The following is a 14,881-nucleotide window of genomic DNA, read 5'->3' on the forward strand; positions in this document are numbered from 1 at the left end:
CGAATTTTTAAGCACTAACGCTTAAAATTCAAATTTTCAAGATATAAAATCTTGAGTTTGGATTTTCTAAACTTTTACGCTTAAATTTGAACTTTGGAATTAAATTCGAGAGTTGTCTTTTAGTTTTGAATTTTTTAAGCATTTGCGCTTAAATCCAAGTTTTGCAAGATTTAAACTCTTGGAATTTGATTTTTAAGTTTAACGCTTAGAATTCGAAATTAGAAAGTTTGCATAATTCGAAATTAGAAAGTTTGCATACCATATTGATAGAGTTCTAAACATTTCAAGTTCGTGTGACTTTAAAATTTGTAGTGCTACTATTTTGAAGCCGTAGTCGTTGTATCTTGAGAAACGAATTGCCAACACCCGTGAGTACCAGGGCGGGGCGATATCGTTTTAAGAAAAAAGAGTCAAACTCTTGCTTCGACTATTTTCTAATAGTCATTTGGTTCACCGATTTATATCCCTTGATTTTCCAAGACAAAAGAATAACATACCAACAATCTTAAAACGATATTCGAACCAAAATGGCCTCAACAAGTACAACGACTCCAACTGTTCATCATGGAGAAAAACCTGAAAAGTTCCATGGCACCGATTTCAAGCAGTGGCAACAAAAAATGCTCTTCTACTTGACCACCCTAGCTTTGGCGAAATTCCTCAAAGAATATCTGCCTATTGTTGATGAAGGAGAACAAGATACTCAAAAGAGGGCAGCTGTTGATGCATGGAATCATAGCGACTTCCTATGCAAAAACTATATCTTGAATGGACTAGACAATGCACTATACAACGTGTATTGTCAAGTGAATATGGCAAAAGAATTATGGGAGTCACTTGACAAAAATTATAGATCTGAGGATGCCGGCTTGAAGAAATTCATTGTCGGGCGATTCTTTGATTTCAAGATGATTGATTCCAAACCTATTATGGCCCAAGTGCAAGAGTTACAAGTAACTCATTCAGAAGGAATGAACCTTATTGATTCATTCCAAGTGCGGCCATGATTGAAAAGTTGCCTCCTATGTGGAAAGATGTTAAGAATTATCTCAAGCATAAACACAAAGAGATGAATCTTGAAGACTTGATTGTGTGCCTAAGAATTGAGGAGGACAACAGGGCATCCGAAAGAAAGGCCGGAAAGAGCAATTTTGAGGCGAGAGCAAATTTGGTGGAACAAAACACTAACAAGAAGAGAAAGAACCAAGGAAATGTCCAAAGAAAGCAAAGGCCAAAAATTTTAAAGGCATTTGTTATAATTGTGGCAAGCCTAACCATTTGGCACGAGATTACTGAGAAAGGAAAGGTAATCAAAAGAAGTCAAGGGACCAAGTGAACATCACGAAGATGAGAAATTGTCAAATGACATGACGGATCTCATGCTTTCTGCTGTTGTGTTTGAATCCAATCTAGTGGACAATCCAAAAGAATGGTTCATCGATACAGGAGCAACAAGGCATGTTTACGCCGAAAAGAAAATGTTCTCTACCTATACCCCGATTAGTGGACGACAACTCTTCATGGGTAACTCTACTACGTCAAAAATCATGGGACTTGGAAAGGTGGTGCTCAAGATGACATCCGGCAAAGAATTAACTCTTATTGATGTGCTACATGATCCGGACATTCGAAAGAACCTTGTGTCGGTATCAGCACTTGTCAAGGCTGGATTTAGACTAGTGTTTCATTCTAGTAAATTTGTACTATCTAAGAATGATATGTTTGTAGGAAAAGTCTATCTAGAAAATATCTTTTTTAAACTGAATGCGATGAATGTACTTCATAACATTGAAAGCAATAAAAGTATCGATTTTATTTACTTGGTTGAGTCGTGTGATGTATGGCATGATCTTTTGGGTCATGTAAGTTATAATTCATTACGTAAGCTAGTAAATTTAAATTTATTGCATTCAATTGACGTAAACAAAAAACACAAATGTGCGATTTATGTTGAGGCAAAATTTACAAAGGCCTCGTTTCCCTCCTCTGGAGTTAATTCACACTGATTTATGTGATTTGAAGTTTGTGCAAACTAGAGGAGGAAAAAAATATTTCATTACTTTCATTGATGATTGCACAAGGTATTGTTATGTCTAATTGCTACGTAGCAAAGATAAGGCTCTCGAAGTGTTTAAACACTATAAGACTGAGGTTAAAAACCAATTGACTAAACGAATAAAAATTATTCGCAGTGATAGAGGTGGAGAATATGGAGCACCATTTGACGAATTTTTGTTGCGAAAGTGGCATTATTCATCAAACTACTGCGCCATATTCACCACAATCATATGGTATTGCTGAAAGGAAAAATCACACTCTCAAAGAAATGATGAACGCAATGTTATTGAGTTCAGGATTACTTCAAAATTTGTGGGGGGGGGAAGCAATTCTTTCAGCCAACTACATTCTTAATAAAATTCCACACAAAGTTAAGGACGAAACTCCTTACGAATTATGGAAAGGTCACAAGACTTCCTACAAATATTTAAAAGTATGTGGTGTTTGGAAAAAGTTGAAGTACCAAAACCAAAACAAGTAAAAATTGGGCCTAAGACAATATATTGTATATTTATTGGATATGCAATAAACAGTAGTGCATATCAATTTTTGGTACTTAAATCTGAAATAAGCGATGTGCACGAAAGAACAATTATTGAATCAAGGAATGATGTCTTCTTTGAAACAACATTTCCTTGTAAAGAAAATAAAGAAATAAGTTCTCGAAAAAGGACTATGAAACTACGAGCGGTGGAGTTCAAGAAGAACAACAAGAATCACGACGTAGTAAGAGGGCTAAAACAGCAATGTCCTTTGGCCCTGAGTTTCTAACTTATTTGTTGAAAAATGAACAAATGACAGTTAGTAAAGCACTATCAAATCCTGAAGCCCCTTTTTGGAAGGAGACAATGAACAATGAGATAGAATCTATCTTGCAAAATCATACATGGGAATTGGTTGAACTCCCTCCGGGAAATAAACCATTAGGATGGAAGTGGATTCTTAAAAGGAAATACAAGATCGATGGATCTATTGAAAATATAAGGCTAGATTAGTAGCCAAAGGATATAGACAAATGGAAGGTCTTGATTATTTTGATACATACTCACCAGTGATGAGAATAACATCTATTCGAGTATTGATAGCAATTGCAGCATTACACAATCTAGAAATACATCAAATGGATGTGAAAACGGCATTCCTCAATTTGGAACTTGAGGAATAAATATATATGGAACAACCCGAGGGGTATATAGTTCCTGGACAAGAGAAAAAGTGTGTAGACTCGTTAAATCATTATATGAGCTTAAACAAGCGCCAAAACAATGACATGAAAAATTCGACAAAACTATGTTGTCAAATGGCTTCAAAATTAACGAGTGTGATAAATGTATTTACATCAAAGGCACACCTGAAGCATACGTAATAGTATGCTTGTACGTCGATGATATGTTAATTGTGGGAAGCAATATTAATATCATCAAGACTACTAAGAAGATGTTAACAAAAAACTTCGATATGAAAGATATGGAAGAAGTAGATGTCATTTTGGGAATAAAAGTTACCAAAACATCGGAATGACGTATTTTGTCGCAATCTCACTATATTGAGAAAATATTGGAAAAATATAATGTGAATGATATATCCTTGATCAAAACACCTGTAGATCCAAGTTTGCATCTTTCTAAAAATAAAGGTGAACCCATATCTCAATTAGAGTATTCGAAGATTATAGGCAGTCTGATGTATCTCATGAACTGCACTCGTCCAGATATTGCTTATGATGTAAACAAGCTCAGCAGATTTACAAGTAATCCTGGCAATGATCATTGGAAGACATTAATAAGGGTACTTAAATATTTAAGATATACCTTAAATTATGGATTACAATATACGAGATATCCCCCGGTCCTAGAAGGTTATAGTGACGCAAATTGGATATCTGACACAAATGATTCCAAATCCACTAGTGGTTACATATTTACCATTGGTGATAGGGCTATATCATGGAAGTCTTCTAAGCAAACTTGCATTGCTCGATCTACAATAGAATCGGAATTTATAGCTTTAGACAAAGCTGGAGAAGAAGCCGAGTTGCTTCGAAATTTCTTAGAAGAAATCCCTTGTTGGAATAAGCCAGTGTCCTCAATAATAATTCATTGTGATAGTCAATCAGCAATTGGAAGGGCGCAAAACACTATATATAATGGTAAGTCTAGACACATCCGTCGTAGACATAATACCATACGACAATTGATCTCTAATGGCATTATCTCCATTGATTATGTAAAATCAAAGGAGAATCTAGCAGGTCTACTTACAAAAAGTATACCGAGAGATCAAATGAATTGTCTATCAAGATGAATGGGATTAAAACTCCAAAATTAAATCTTGTAGTGGATACCCAACCTAGTTAATTGGAGATCCTAAGATCTAGGTTCAAAAGGGACAACTAAATTACAAGATTGGTTGAAACACTTTGGAGAAATCTCCTACCTATTCCTATGATAAGAGGTGTTGCCCACAAAGGGGTATGAGGCTAGGTTTTACCTTTAATGATTCCTAAGATATACTATACGTATGTTGGAGTATAGTGGGATACTCTCCTAGGAGATCACCGGCGTAAGTGCGAAGTGTGGCCGCTTCAATTATGAAAAGCACTGGCGAAACCAAGCGGTGTCTATGGCCCAAATGGACCCAACAGTGAGAACATAATGAAATGTTAGAAATGTTATTGTGTGAATATAATTGTCTTGGTTTACACAAAACGACGAATAGTTCAAGGCATCACGTCCACTTATTGCCAAGTAAATCCAATTATATCTTACTAAGGAAGGTTCAAAGCCAAAATCTATCTATCCTGATGCAATAATATTTTGCTAGAACGCTATTTGTCGAGTCAGCATAGTCACATGTATTAATTTTCATTCATGTGGGGGATTGTTAGAAAAATGAGTTTTGTACTCATTTAGAATCGATAAAATAATTTGAACGAGCTACGTAGCAAACAGAATTATTTCTCGATTACCAATTCTGGTGAATGAGAAATTAATTGAATTCAGATTTTTTCGAGTGAAAAGCTTGAATCGAAATATAATTAAAAATAAAAATAAAAAATTAAATGGCCGTGTGATTTCATGAATGTGAGGCGCCTCTTTGGACTTGCCGAATAGCCAAGTTAATTTTGATTCAATTTATGAAGTGGTGTTATGAAGTGGTGCATCACTTCATAAAAGCTTTTCATTTTTTATAAATAGGTCCACCCTCATTTGCATTAATCACACATTTCTCTTCTTCTCATTTCTCTCTAATTTAGTTCTATATGCAAATTTTTAAGCACTAATGCTTAAAATTCAAATTTTCAAGATATAAAATCTTGAGTTTGGATTTTCTAAGTTTTTCCGATTAAATTCGAACTTTGGAATTAAATTTGAGAGTTGTATTCTAGTTTTGAATATTTTAAGCATTTGCGCTTAAATCCAAGTTTTGCGAGATTTAAATTCTTGGAATTGGATTTTTAAGTTTGACACTTAGAATTCGAAATTAGAAAGTTTGCATACCATATTTGTAGGACCGAGCGCTTGCCGCTTTACCAAAAGCTATAGCTAGTAGTAATGGTGCAACTCTAATCTTTTAAAACCGCACAGCAGCTCAAGCACCACGATTCGATCATTCTACCAAGCAGGGACAATTATTGCACCCAACAATATCTCTCCCAATAATTGTATTGCTTGCAATCAATAGGGAATCGAACCCGTGACCTTGGCTCTGATACCAATTTTAGGAATGAACGCTTGCCGCTTTACCAAAAGCTATAGCTAGTAGTAATGGTGCAACTCAAATCTTTTAAAACCGCACAGCAGCTCAAGCACCACGATTTGATCGCTCTACCAATCAGAGACAATTATTGCACCCAACAATATTGATAGCGTTCTGAACATTTCAAGTTCGTGTGACTTTAAAATTTGTAATGCTACTATTTTGAAGTCATAGTCGTAGTATCTTGGGAAACGAATTGCCAACAACCTTGAGTAGGGGGCGGGGTAATATCGTTTTAAGGAAAAATAGTCAAACTCTTGCCTCGACTATTTTCTTCTAGCCATTTGGTTCACCCATTTATATACCTTGAATTCCCAAGAAAAAGAATACCATACCAACAAATATAAATCATTAAATTACATGAATTCAACATTTAGTCTATTAAAAATTGAAAAAGAAAAGGGAAAAAAGTGAAGAAAGTCAAAATAAGTTAGGCTCATTGTGAAATAAGTAGATTGGATTGACCTATCTCGACCCACGAAAATATGTGTCGACCCGCTCCATTTTGCATAATCTGACTCAAAAATTGTTACGCCTATCAAACCGGCCCACCTCACCACATGAAATAGTTGAACTAAGTTTGACAATTTTTCGACCAATCAAAATGATTAGTCGGTCTGTTCCATAGCCAGTTTTCACATGTCTAATTTTTAGTGTAGTGTGGAGAATGACTACCCTATCCTGAATAATTTTAAAAAGTTCGTATTATTATCTAATGGGCTTGGGTTGGTTTCCAGCCCAAATTGAAACAGGCTGTACAAACATGGGCTACATCGAATCAGATGCCCATTTTCTTCTCCTCTTTCTCTCTTTTCGAAACTTGTATTTCTATTCTAAAATTATTTCTAAAGACACGTCAAATATTTTTTAAATGAGAACTAATTTTATGTATTTACATATATACGTAAACTTTGTTAGAGTAAATGCTCTGCAAGCCAACGGTTAGCTAGAGAATTTATTGACTCAAGTGAAATAAACAATCTTTATTTTAATATAATTTAACTTTTTATTGTCTTGTTATACTTTATCTATATACCCATGCAAACAGCATAGATAAAGTCCTTGATTATGCTTTAATACAAATGAATCGTAATTCGATGTTGAAACTCATTTGTAAATACTGCATATTCTAAATTCGTTCCTAGTCGATTCAGCTGCCTAAAACAGGGATAAATGTCGCTTGAGCTCGAGACTAGCATCTGTGATGTTGTGTACTGCGTTTCTTGGTAAGGGCATAGAGATGTCCAAACATGCAGATGGGTAGTCATATGATGATTATACCGAACAACCCTCCCTCGGACTTTCCAAGTGGTTATCATTCATCGAGAGGATAAGTCCGTGGTTATGCTTGTACACCATTAGTTCTTACGACCCGGGATAACACTGAGGCTCTATATGCTAGGGCTGTGCTTTTACTCGTTTACCGGCTCTAGGAGAGTCATCAGGTGACGAGGTTGGGTACAGTTGCGACACATATAGGAGCCAATGCATTGTAGTCGGGGATTCACCGCTCACCTACGGGTGTGGATATCCTATGTGATCTGATGTAATAATAGTGCATGGAATCTCTGGCCAGGGTATGAGATGTAAGTTGGAGAAGGAGTTCTCCAATAGTACACGCGATGCCACTATTATATGTGTCACATAGTTATCGAATTATTATGCAACCCTCGATGAACCAATGGTTGCAGATTCGATCGGGATATATGAGATGAAGGGACCGTACTGTACGCTAATCATAATCGACTGGTTCTTGCATGCACTATCAGTGATACCTAGGGGATCATGGGGCGATGCTACTAGACGCTCTTACCTATGATCCGATGGGTACAATTAGAAATGAGTTCTGACATTCTTAATCAAGTGTTGATGAAAAGAATGGGACTAACTAGGGTAAACCCGAATAAGAATAAATATTATTCTGAATCACAAAGAGTTGTGAACCCACGGCTAGCTGTATCCCTGAACCATTGAGGGTCACACAAGTACTGGATCGTTTGTTCCCGTTGAGAGAATAAATTCAAGAAGTTGAATTTATATTATATAGTAAATTCAAGGAGTTGAATTTATGATAATTAAATTTTGAGAGAATAAATTCAGTTAGTTGAATTTATAAAATTTGAGAATTAATTTATTAAACTCAAATGTTGGGTTTATTAAATATTAAATTTTGGAGGTGATAAATTCAAGGAGTTGAATTTATAATTTAAATATTAAATTCAAATATTGAATTTATAATTGATTTAATTTATTAAGCTCAAAAATTGAGTTTATTAAATATTAAATTAAATATGATGGGAGATATGTTTAATGGGCTTGTATGAGTACAAGTCCAACATATTAAATGATTAAAGTTCTTAATGGACTTTAATATAATTAATTAAACTAGTTTGACTAGTCTATTTAATTAACTAAAGTCCATTGGATTTAATTAAAGAACCTAAATCCATAATTATGGAATTTAGGTTAAAGGCTCTTGTTTTTTAATATATAAATAAAAAAAAAGGGTAGCCTCCACTAATTCTCCAAGGGTGATTCACGATAGTTGCATCAAAAATTCCTCCAAATTTTTGGCCATCTTTTTCAAGAAAAAAAAGAGATTTGAGTCATCTCTCAAATTTTTGATCTCAACGTAAAACTTCTTTCAAATATTTTAGTGCTATTTGAAAGAGGAGCAAATCTTCTGGTCGTGGACTTGATAGAAGAAGTTCTTGAAGAAAGTTCGTAGGGATTCATCAAGAGCTAAATTCGTCTATACCGGATTAGTTGGAGCCAAGTGATTTAATTCACTAAAGGTATAATTCTAACACCCTATGAATATTTATTATAAAATCATACGAGCGCCCAAAACAAAACATATTTTGATTGTCAAAATAAATAAAAATTTTAAAACTTCCGCTGCGTTTGGGCGTGTAGAAAACCTTAGATCCAACAAACTTTTCCATAAAATAATTTTTAAAGGCACGGGTCGTATGTTGTGAGACGGATCTTTTATTTGGGTTATCCATGAAAAAAATATTACTTTTTATTGTGAATATCGGTAAGGTTGACTCGTCTCACAGATAAAGATTCGTGAAACTGTCTCACAAGAGACCTACTCGTTTGCTAAAAGATATTTATGTTTACATACTTAGATTTGGATATATATAAACATCTGAATCTAAAAGTCAAACACATGGAAATACATATATTTATATATATATTTGGAGGCTAAGCGTGTTAAAATTTTCAACGACTTCCTGTGATTTTATTTGTTTATATCATATTTGACTAAATGGTTATTTGATTTTAGAACCCCCACCGCTTGTGATAAAGCAGTAGGGAACGAAATATTGGAAAAATTCTCTGAATGTTATAAAATCATTCTAAAAGAATTCAATTTTTTCACAATATATAATCCCGAGAACTTGGTAATTATTTATTCTCTTTTTTAATCTCAGTGACAAATTGATCTCGAATTCTACACGTTGACTTCTAACGTGTGATTTTTGTTTATGGCATGTCTTATGTGAAAGTAAGATTTGTTGATCTGATCTGTAATTATTGTGAAAATTAATATATTTGACATAAAAAGTTAGATTGAAGATTCCTCACATAAAAATAATATGTGACACAGTCTCCCAATAATTTTTTTTAATGTAGTCTCCCTACACTTCTTAATTTAACGCAATACTTGATGCAAATTAAATTTTTTTTTTTTGGAAATCGATACGTCTTGTGTTTCTTCATTAAGTGTGTATTTATCTTCATGTACATGTAACACTCTTAGTTTTTCTTTTTCATAATTTATAGCTTATTTGACATCGAAGTCTTTGAGTTCGAAATCTAATCGAACAAACTCTTTTTTCTAAGTAAAAAAAAAAAAAAAACCAATCTTCATCTCAGTTTGATTGGATTCCTTCAAAATCATACATATATGATGTTACAAACTCACAAACATTGGGTTGCAGGTTAAAATAATAGATAAGATAAGATTTTGCCCATTTCTTCTCAACATATCTGAAATCATACAGTTGCAAAAATTATTAAGGCTGGCAGATAATATCCGGAAGCATGAATTTATTGTTACGGACGAAATGCCAGGCAATTTACATTTTATAAAAGTCAATAAAAGCAGTCCAATATGTGTAAATAAATAATATATACACAAACAAATATCGAAATAATAAATTCAAATTTGAATTTTCAACCAACCAAATCTTCCAAGTTGAAATTGCCAATATCACGTTGTTTGATGGGACTCATGCCTGCCAGATTTTAGTTAACCAATAAAAAAAAGTAAAACTCATCCCATAATTATTTTTCTGATCAATATCTATATTTAATAATATATATATATATATATCATAATGATTTATTATCTATATTATATTATTAATTATGAGATTTTTAGAGAATATTAAAATATTTAATTTCATAATTATCTTTCTTATCCTATTAAATATCTCCTCAAGTCACTTCATATTTTACATAGAAAAAAATCTAAACAATTCTTTCCTTTTTAAATCAAACAACTCTTTTAAATTGAAAATAATATTGTGTTACTTGTTTAGTATTATTTGATCAAAATAATAATAACACACATAACGCGTGTGAATATTTTTACTAGTAAGAGGAAAGCATACATAGATCATATTGTGTATCGTTTAACAAAATTATCTTCTTTTTTTCCTATAAGATTTGAAGTTACCTTATTGTCATAGAGTAGGTTTCTTGTGAGACCGTCTCACGAATCTTTATCTGTGAGACGGGTCAACTCTACCGATATTCACAATAAAAACTAATACTCTTAGCATAAAAAGCAATACTTTTTCATGGATGACTCAAATAAGATATTTGTCTCACAAAATACGACATATGAGACCGTTTCACACAAGTTTTTGAAAAGACTAATTATCAATACCCGTTTGATTTTTTTTTTTTTTAAAGACTCGTCACGGAACCGAACCGGTCATTCGAGTTTGTATTCAACCTTCTCATTTCCAGCTGAATCCGAATCAAGAGCAATATGCATTATGTTTTGCATAAATGAAAATATTTGAATTAAAACAAAATGGGGGAATAAGAAAGTCAAGTATGGGGAGAGGCTGCTTGAGTTCAAAGATGCCTTCGGAAACATTCCGGATTATTATTGATAATTTAAAATTAAAAAGATAATAAATGTGGGCCCGGGCTTGTTTGTGGATAGGACGAAGCCCAATTCCTTCAAATTCCCCCACTTTCACGAGTCTACACGCTATCTTCTTCCATAATAAGCTGCTTTCGGATAAAGTTGGGCCCACGCCCCTCTTTCAATGTACTCTACGGCACGTGCGCCGACCTTATTAATGATGTCGTGGACGGATATGATTGGTGGAAATTCGTCATTTTCCCCCACTCGGTGCGTGACGTGTCTGGATTTGGTTGGTTGTATGGTTCGTGGTCATGTTAACTATCTTCCTCCACGCACCGAATCAGTTCACCAAGCTGCCTGCCTTTCTGCCTTGAACAAAAAACCCCAATCAGCTCACCAGCCCTAATCGATCATTTATCTTCCAAGCAAGTCCATAGCTGCCTGCTGCAAGAACTATCTTCTTCCACACACCGCTGCACGCTCGAGATAACCAAGTGTTCTTTTTTTCGCTACTCATTCAATTTTTAATGCACTGCAATTCCACTCACAGCTGCACGTTTCATACAGTCACGACCATGGTTTGTTGTTTTATTTTTAATTGCCTACAATGGCATTTGTGTTCTTTCCTTCGGTTTTTTCAATGTTATTTTTTTCTTAATTATAGGAGAATTCTTAATCTGGTTTGCATTTAATTTTTAATTGCCTACAATTGACAAATTCTTGACTATTATTCCATATGTGATTAAGGTGACTGAGTGGATACCTAATGGCTAGACGGAGTAATTCCTCAAGAAAGAGCACTCCAAATTATGGTAATGCATTATTTTTGTAACTGTCATGCTTTTTATTTTTTTGATGCATTTTCTCGATAATTTAATGTAATTTTTGTTTTTTTATTTAGGATTAATTGGGGAACCATATCACTTTACAATTAAAATTTATTATAATAGAAGATTCAAATCTCTTGAGAAACACGATGAATACATCGGTGAGAGGTTTGAATATTTTGATTCCGTCGATCTTGATAAGATGGGAATGATTGAAATGTGAGGATTTATGGAAGAGCTTGGATTTGAAGATAAAAATTCTTTTAGATTTTGGCACAAAGTTGGAACTACAATTAGTGAAGACGGATATCTGGAAAATGATTCGGATGTGTTGAATATTAGAAAGTGTATTCCAATTAATTATGAGGTTGAAATATATATTGAACACTTAGATGGTAAGAATGACTGAAGTTGGAGATGAAAATGTTGATAATTTTGATAATAATGAGTATGATTTTGTAGAAAATAATGAGTTAGTTGATGCAGTTGTTGTCCATGATATAGAATCTATGAAAAGGAAAAAGTGTTGTCCCCGAAAGAGAAAATACAGATAATCTCCTTCATAAAATGCATGAGTATGACAGTGAAGTGGATATTTGTGCAGATAGTGACGGTTTGACCAGTCTTCATGATTCTGATGAGGAGGAAGTTAAAAATCATTTGTTGTTTGACCCAAAAAAAGATATTGAAAATCAAGAGTTGAAGCTTGGTTTAGTGTTTAGCTCAAAAAAAGAAGCAAAATTCACAATTGAAAGTCACTGCATTAGAGAAGGAAGACCGGTGAAGTTTGTAAAAAATGATAACATCCGATTGTGGGCTAAATGCAATGATGATAAATGTTGTTAGATGATCCATGTTGCGAAGATGACTAATGATAGTTGTTGGCAAGTCAGAAATTTTGATGGATGTCACAGTCATTGTGTTCGTGATTTTAAAAACAAGTGTGTCAACTCAACGTGGTTGGGGAAGACGTTTGCCAAAAAATTCAGCACAAATCCTAAATTGGGACACTTGGAATTTAGGGAAGAGATTTCTACCATTCTTCAGTCAGATTTTTCAAGGAAGACCGCCTACATGGCTAAGAGAAAGACGCTGAAATTAGTGCAAGGTTCTGTCGATGAGCAGTTTCGACAAATAAGAAAGTATTGTGCTGAATTGAAAAGATCCGACGCTGGGGCTACTGTAGTTTTGAAGTTGACAGAGGATGACGAAGGTCCAAGGTTTCAGAGATTGTATGTTTGTTTTTCAGCTTGCAAACAAGGATTTAAGAATGCTTGTCGGCATGTCATTGGTGTTGATGGATGCTTCCTAAAGGTAGAACATGGTGGGCAATTGTTATCGGCCGTGGGGCTAGATCCAAATAATAAAATTTTTTCAATATGTTATGCAATGGTTGAGCGTGAAACAAAAGATAGTTGGATATGGTTTCTTCAGCTCCTAGATGAAGACATTGGTGTTGGCAATGATCCGCATACTTGGACATTTATGTCAGATAAGCAAAAAGGTTTGATTCCTGCACTTGAATCTTTGTTTCCTGATGCTGAACATAGATTTTGTGTGAGACACTTAGAAAGCAATATGAAACATGATGGATTCAAGAGTGTAGCGGTTAAGATTGCCTTTTGGGCTGCGGCAAAAGCGACAAGAATTGAAGAGTTTCAAGTGCACATGGCTGAGTTGAAAGACATCGATGCAAAGGCATATGAATGGCTGGCGAAAAAACCCGAAAACCAGTGGTCTAAGGCATATTTCAGTACCACTCCTAAATCAGACATCTTGTTGAACAACATGTGTGAAAGTTTTAACAGCTTCATTATAGATGCCAGGGAGAAGCCAGTAATTGAGATGTATGAGATGATACGAAATCTTTTGATGGGCAGATTTCAAAAAAACAGAGAGAGGGCTAACAAATGGAATGGTAGAATTTGTTCAAAGATCAAAGATGTGCTTGCAAAGATATATGTGGAAGCTATTAGGTATTCTCCCATGAAGTCAGATGAAATGCACTACCATATAACGAGATCAGATGATAGACGTGATCAGCATTCGGTTGACTTGTTCAACAGGTCTTGCAGTTGTGGGAAATATGACTTGACAAGCATACCTTGCAAGCACGCTGTATGCGCCATTTGGTGCAAAAAAGATGATCCAGAAGCATATGTCCATCCTTATTACTTGGTAGAGACATATAGAAGATGTTATGCAGCACGAATAATGCATGTCAATGGGCCAGACTTGTGGCCCCCATGTGATTTGGTGCCACCACTGCCCCCAGTTTACATACAAAAAGTTGGAAGGCCTGCAAAATTACGAAGAAGAGAACCAGATGAACCACCCCCTTCTGAAAATAAGTTGAGAGGTGTAAAAAAATTTACCAAATGCAAACAATGCGGTGGATCAGGACATAACAAAAGGACTTGTAACCGGACTGGAGATGTCCAACACCAAGAAGCATTCCAAAAAGAGCCCATGACATAGCAAGGCGCTATTTTACCCAATAATAATTTGGGTGCAACAAGAAAAGAAAAACTACAGGTTTTGAAAATGAAAACTAATTTTTATTGCATTTTTTCCCAACTTTAAAAAATATGTTGTTGTATGTACTTACATGCAGGTGAAAAGAGCACGACAAGTTGGGGTTAATATTGAAGGGAGTTCATGCTCAATATCTTCGATAAATGTAATTTTTTTAAACTCTTTGATTTAATGTTATTCATACGAGTTCAATATATTGTGAAATGAAATGGTTGATGTGATATAATTATTTTGTTTGTATTGTTATAGATTAACCAATCAGTGAACATTCATACACCTGCTTTTATGAAAGATGGCGTGAGCTTCACAACAGTGTCACGACTACGAGCTTCAACAGGTGTTCGACGTAGAGTTGGTCAGTCATCATCTTCGTCACGAATTCATGGGGTCAAATCTAACTCTTCTCAGGAATCTTTCAACAAGAAATGAATTTGTGGGACGTGATATTCTGTCGAGAAGAATTTATTTTGTTTAGGAATCCAATTTCTTTGTTTTCTACTGTTTCAGTGCTTCAAGAAACTTGTTGGACTTGAATTAGTCATGTATGTGAAATGATGTTGAAAGTTGTTGTTCTCTACTGTATGAACAA

General features: G+C 34.5%; 1 protein-coding gene across 2 annotated transcripts; it reads left to right on the forward strand.

Annotated features, from left to right (window-relative positions):
* The first annotated feature begins 11,303 nt into the window (after window positions 1-11,303).
* Window positions 11,304-14,849, forward strand: LOC142523618 (uncharacterized). 2 transcript variants are annotated; one of them, XM_075627319.1, is made up of 5 exons: window positions 11,304-11,508; window positions 11,678-11,742; window positions 11,832-14,292; window positions 14,372-14,437; window positions 14,542-14,849. In XM_075627319.1, exon 3 carries the CDS (start codon window positions 12,604-12,606, stop codon window positions 14,233-14,235), a length of 1,632 nt encoding a protein of 543 aa, XP_075483434.1. In that variant the 5' UTR covers window positions 11,304-11,508; window positions 11,678-11,742; window positions 11,832-12,603; the 3' UTR covers window positions 14,236-14,292; window positions 14,372-14,437; window positions 14,542-14,849. The 2 variants fall into 2 exon arrangements, with proteins under 2 accessions (XP_075483434.1, XP_075483433.1); XM_075627318.1 differs by having other exon boundaries at window positions 11,304-14,292.
* Window positions 14,850-14,881: the final 32 nt, after the last annotated feature.

Source organism: Primulina tabacum, chromosome 14 (genome assembly GCF_025594145.1).
Source record: "Primulina tabacum isolate GXHZ01 chromosome 14, ASM2559414v2, whole genome shotgun sequence".
NCBI lineage: Eukaryota > Viridiplantae > Streptophyta > Magnoliopsida > Lamiales > Gesneriaceae > Primulina > Primulina tabacum.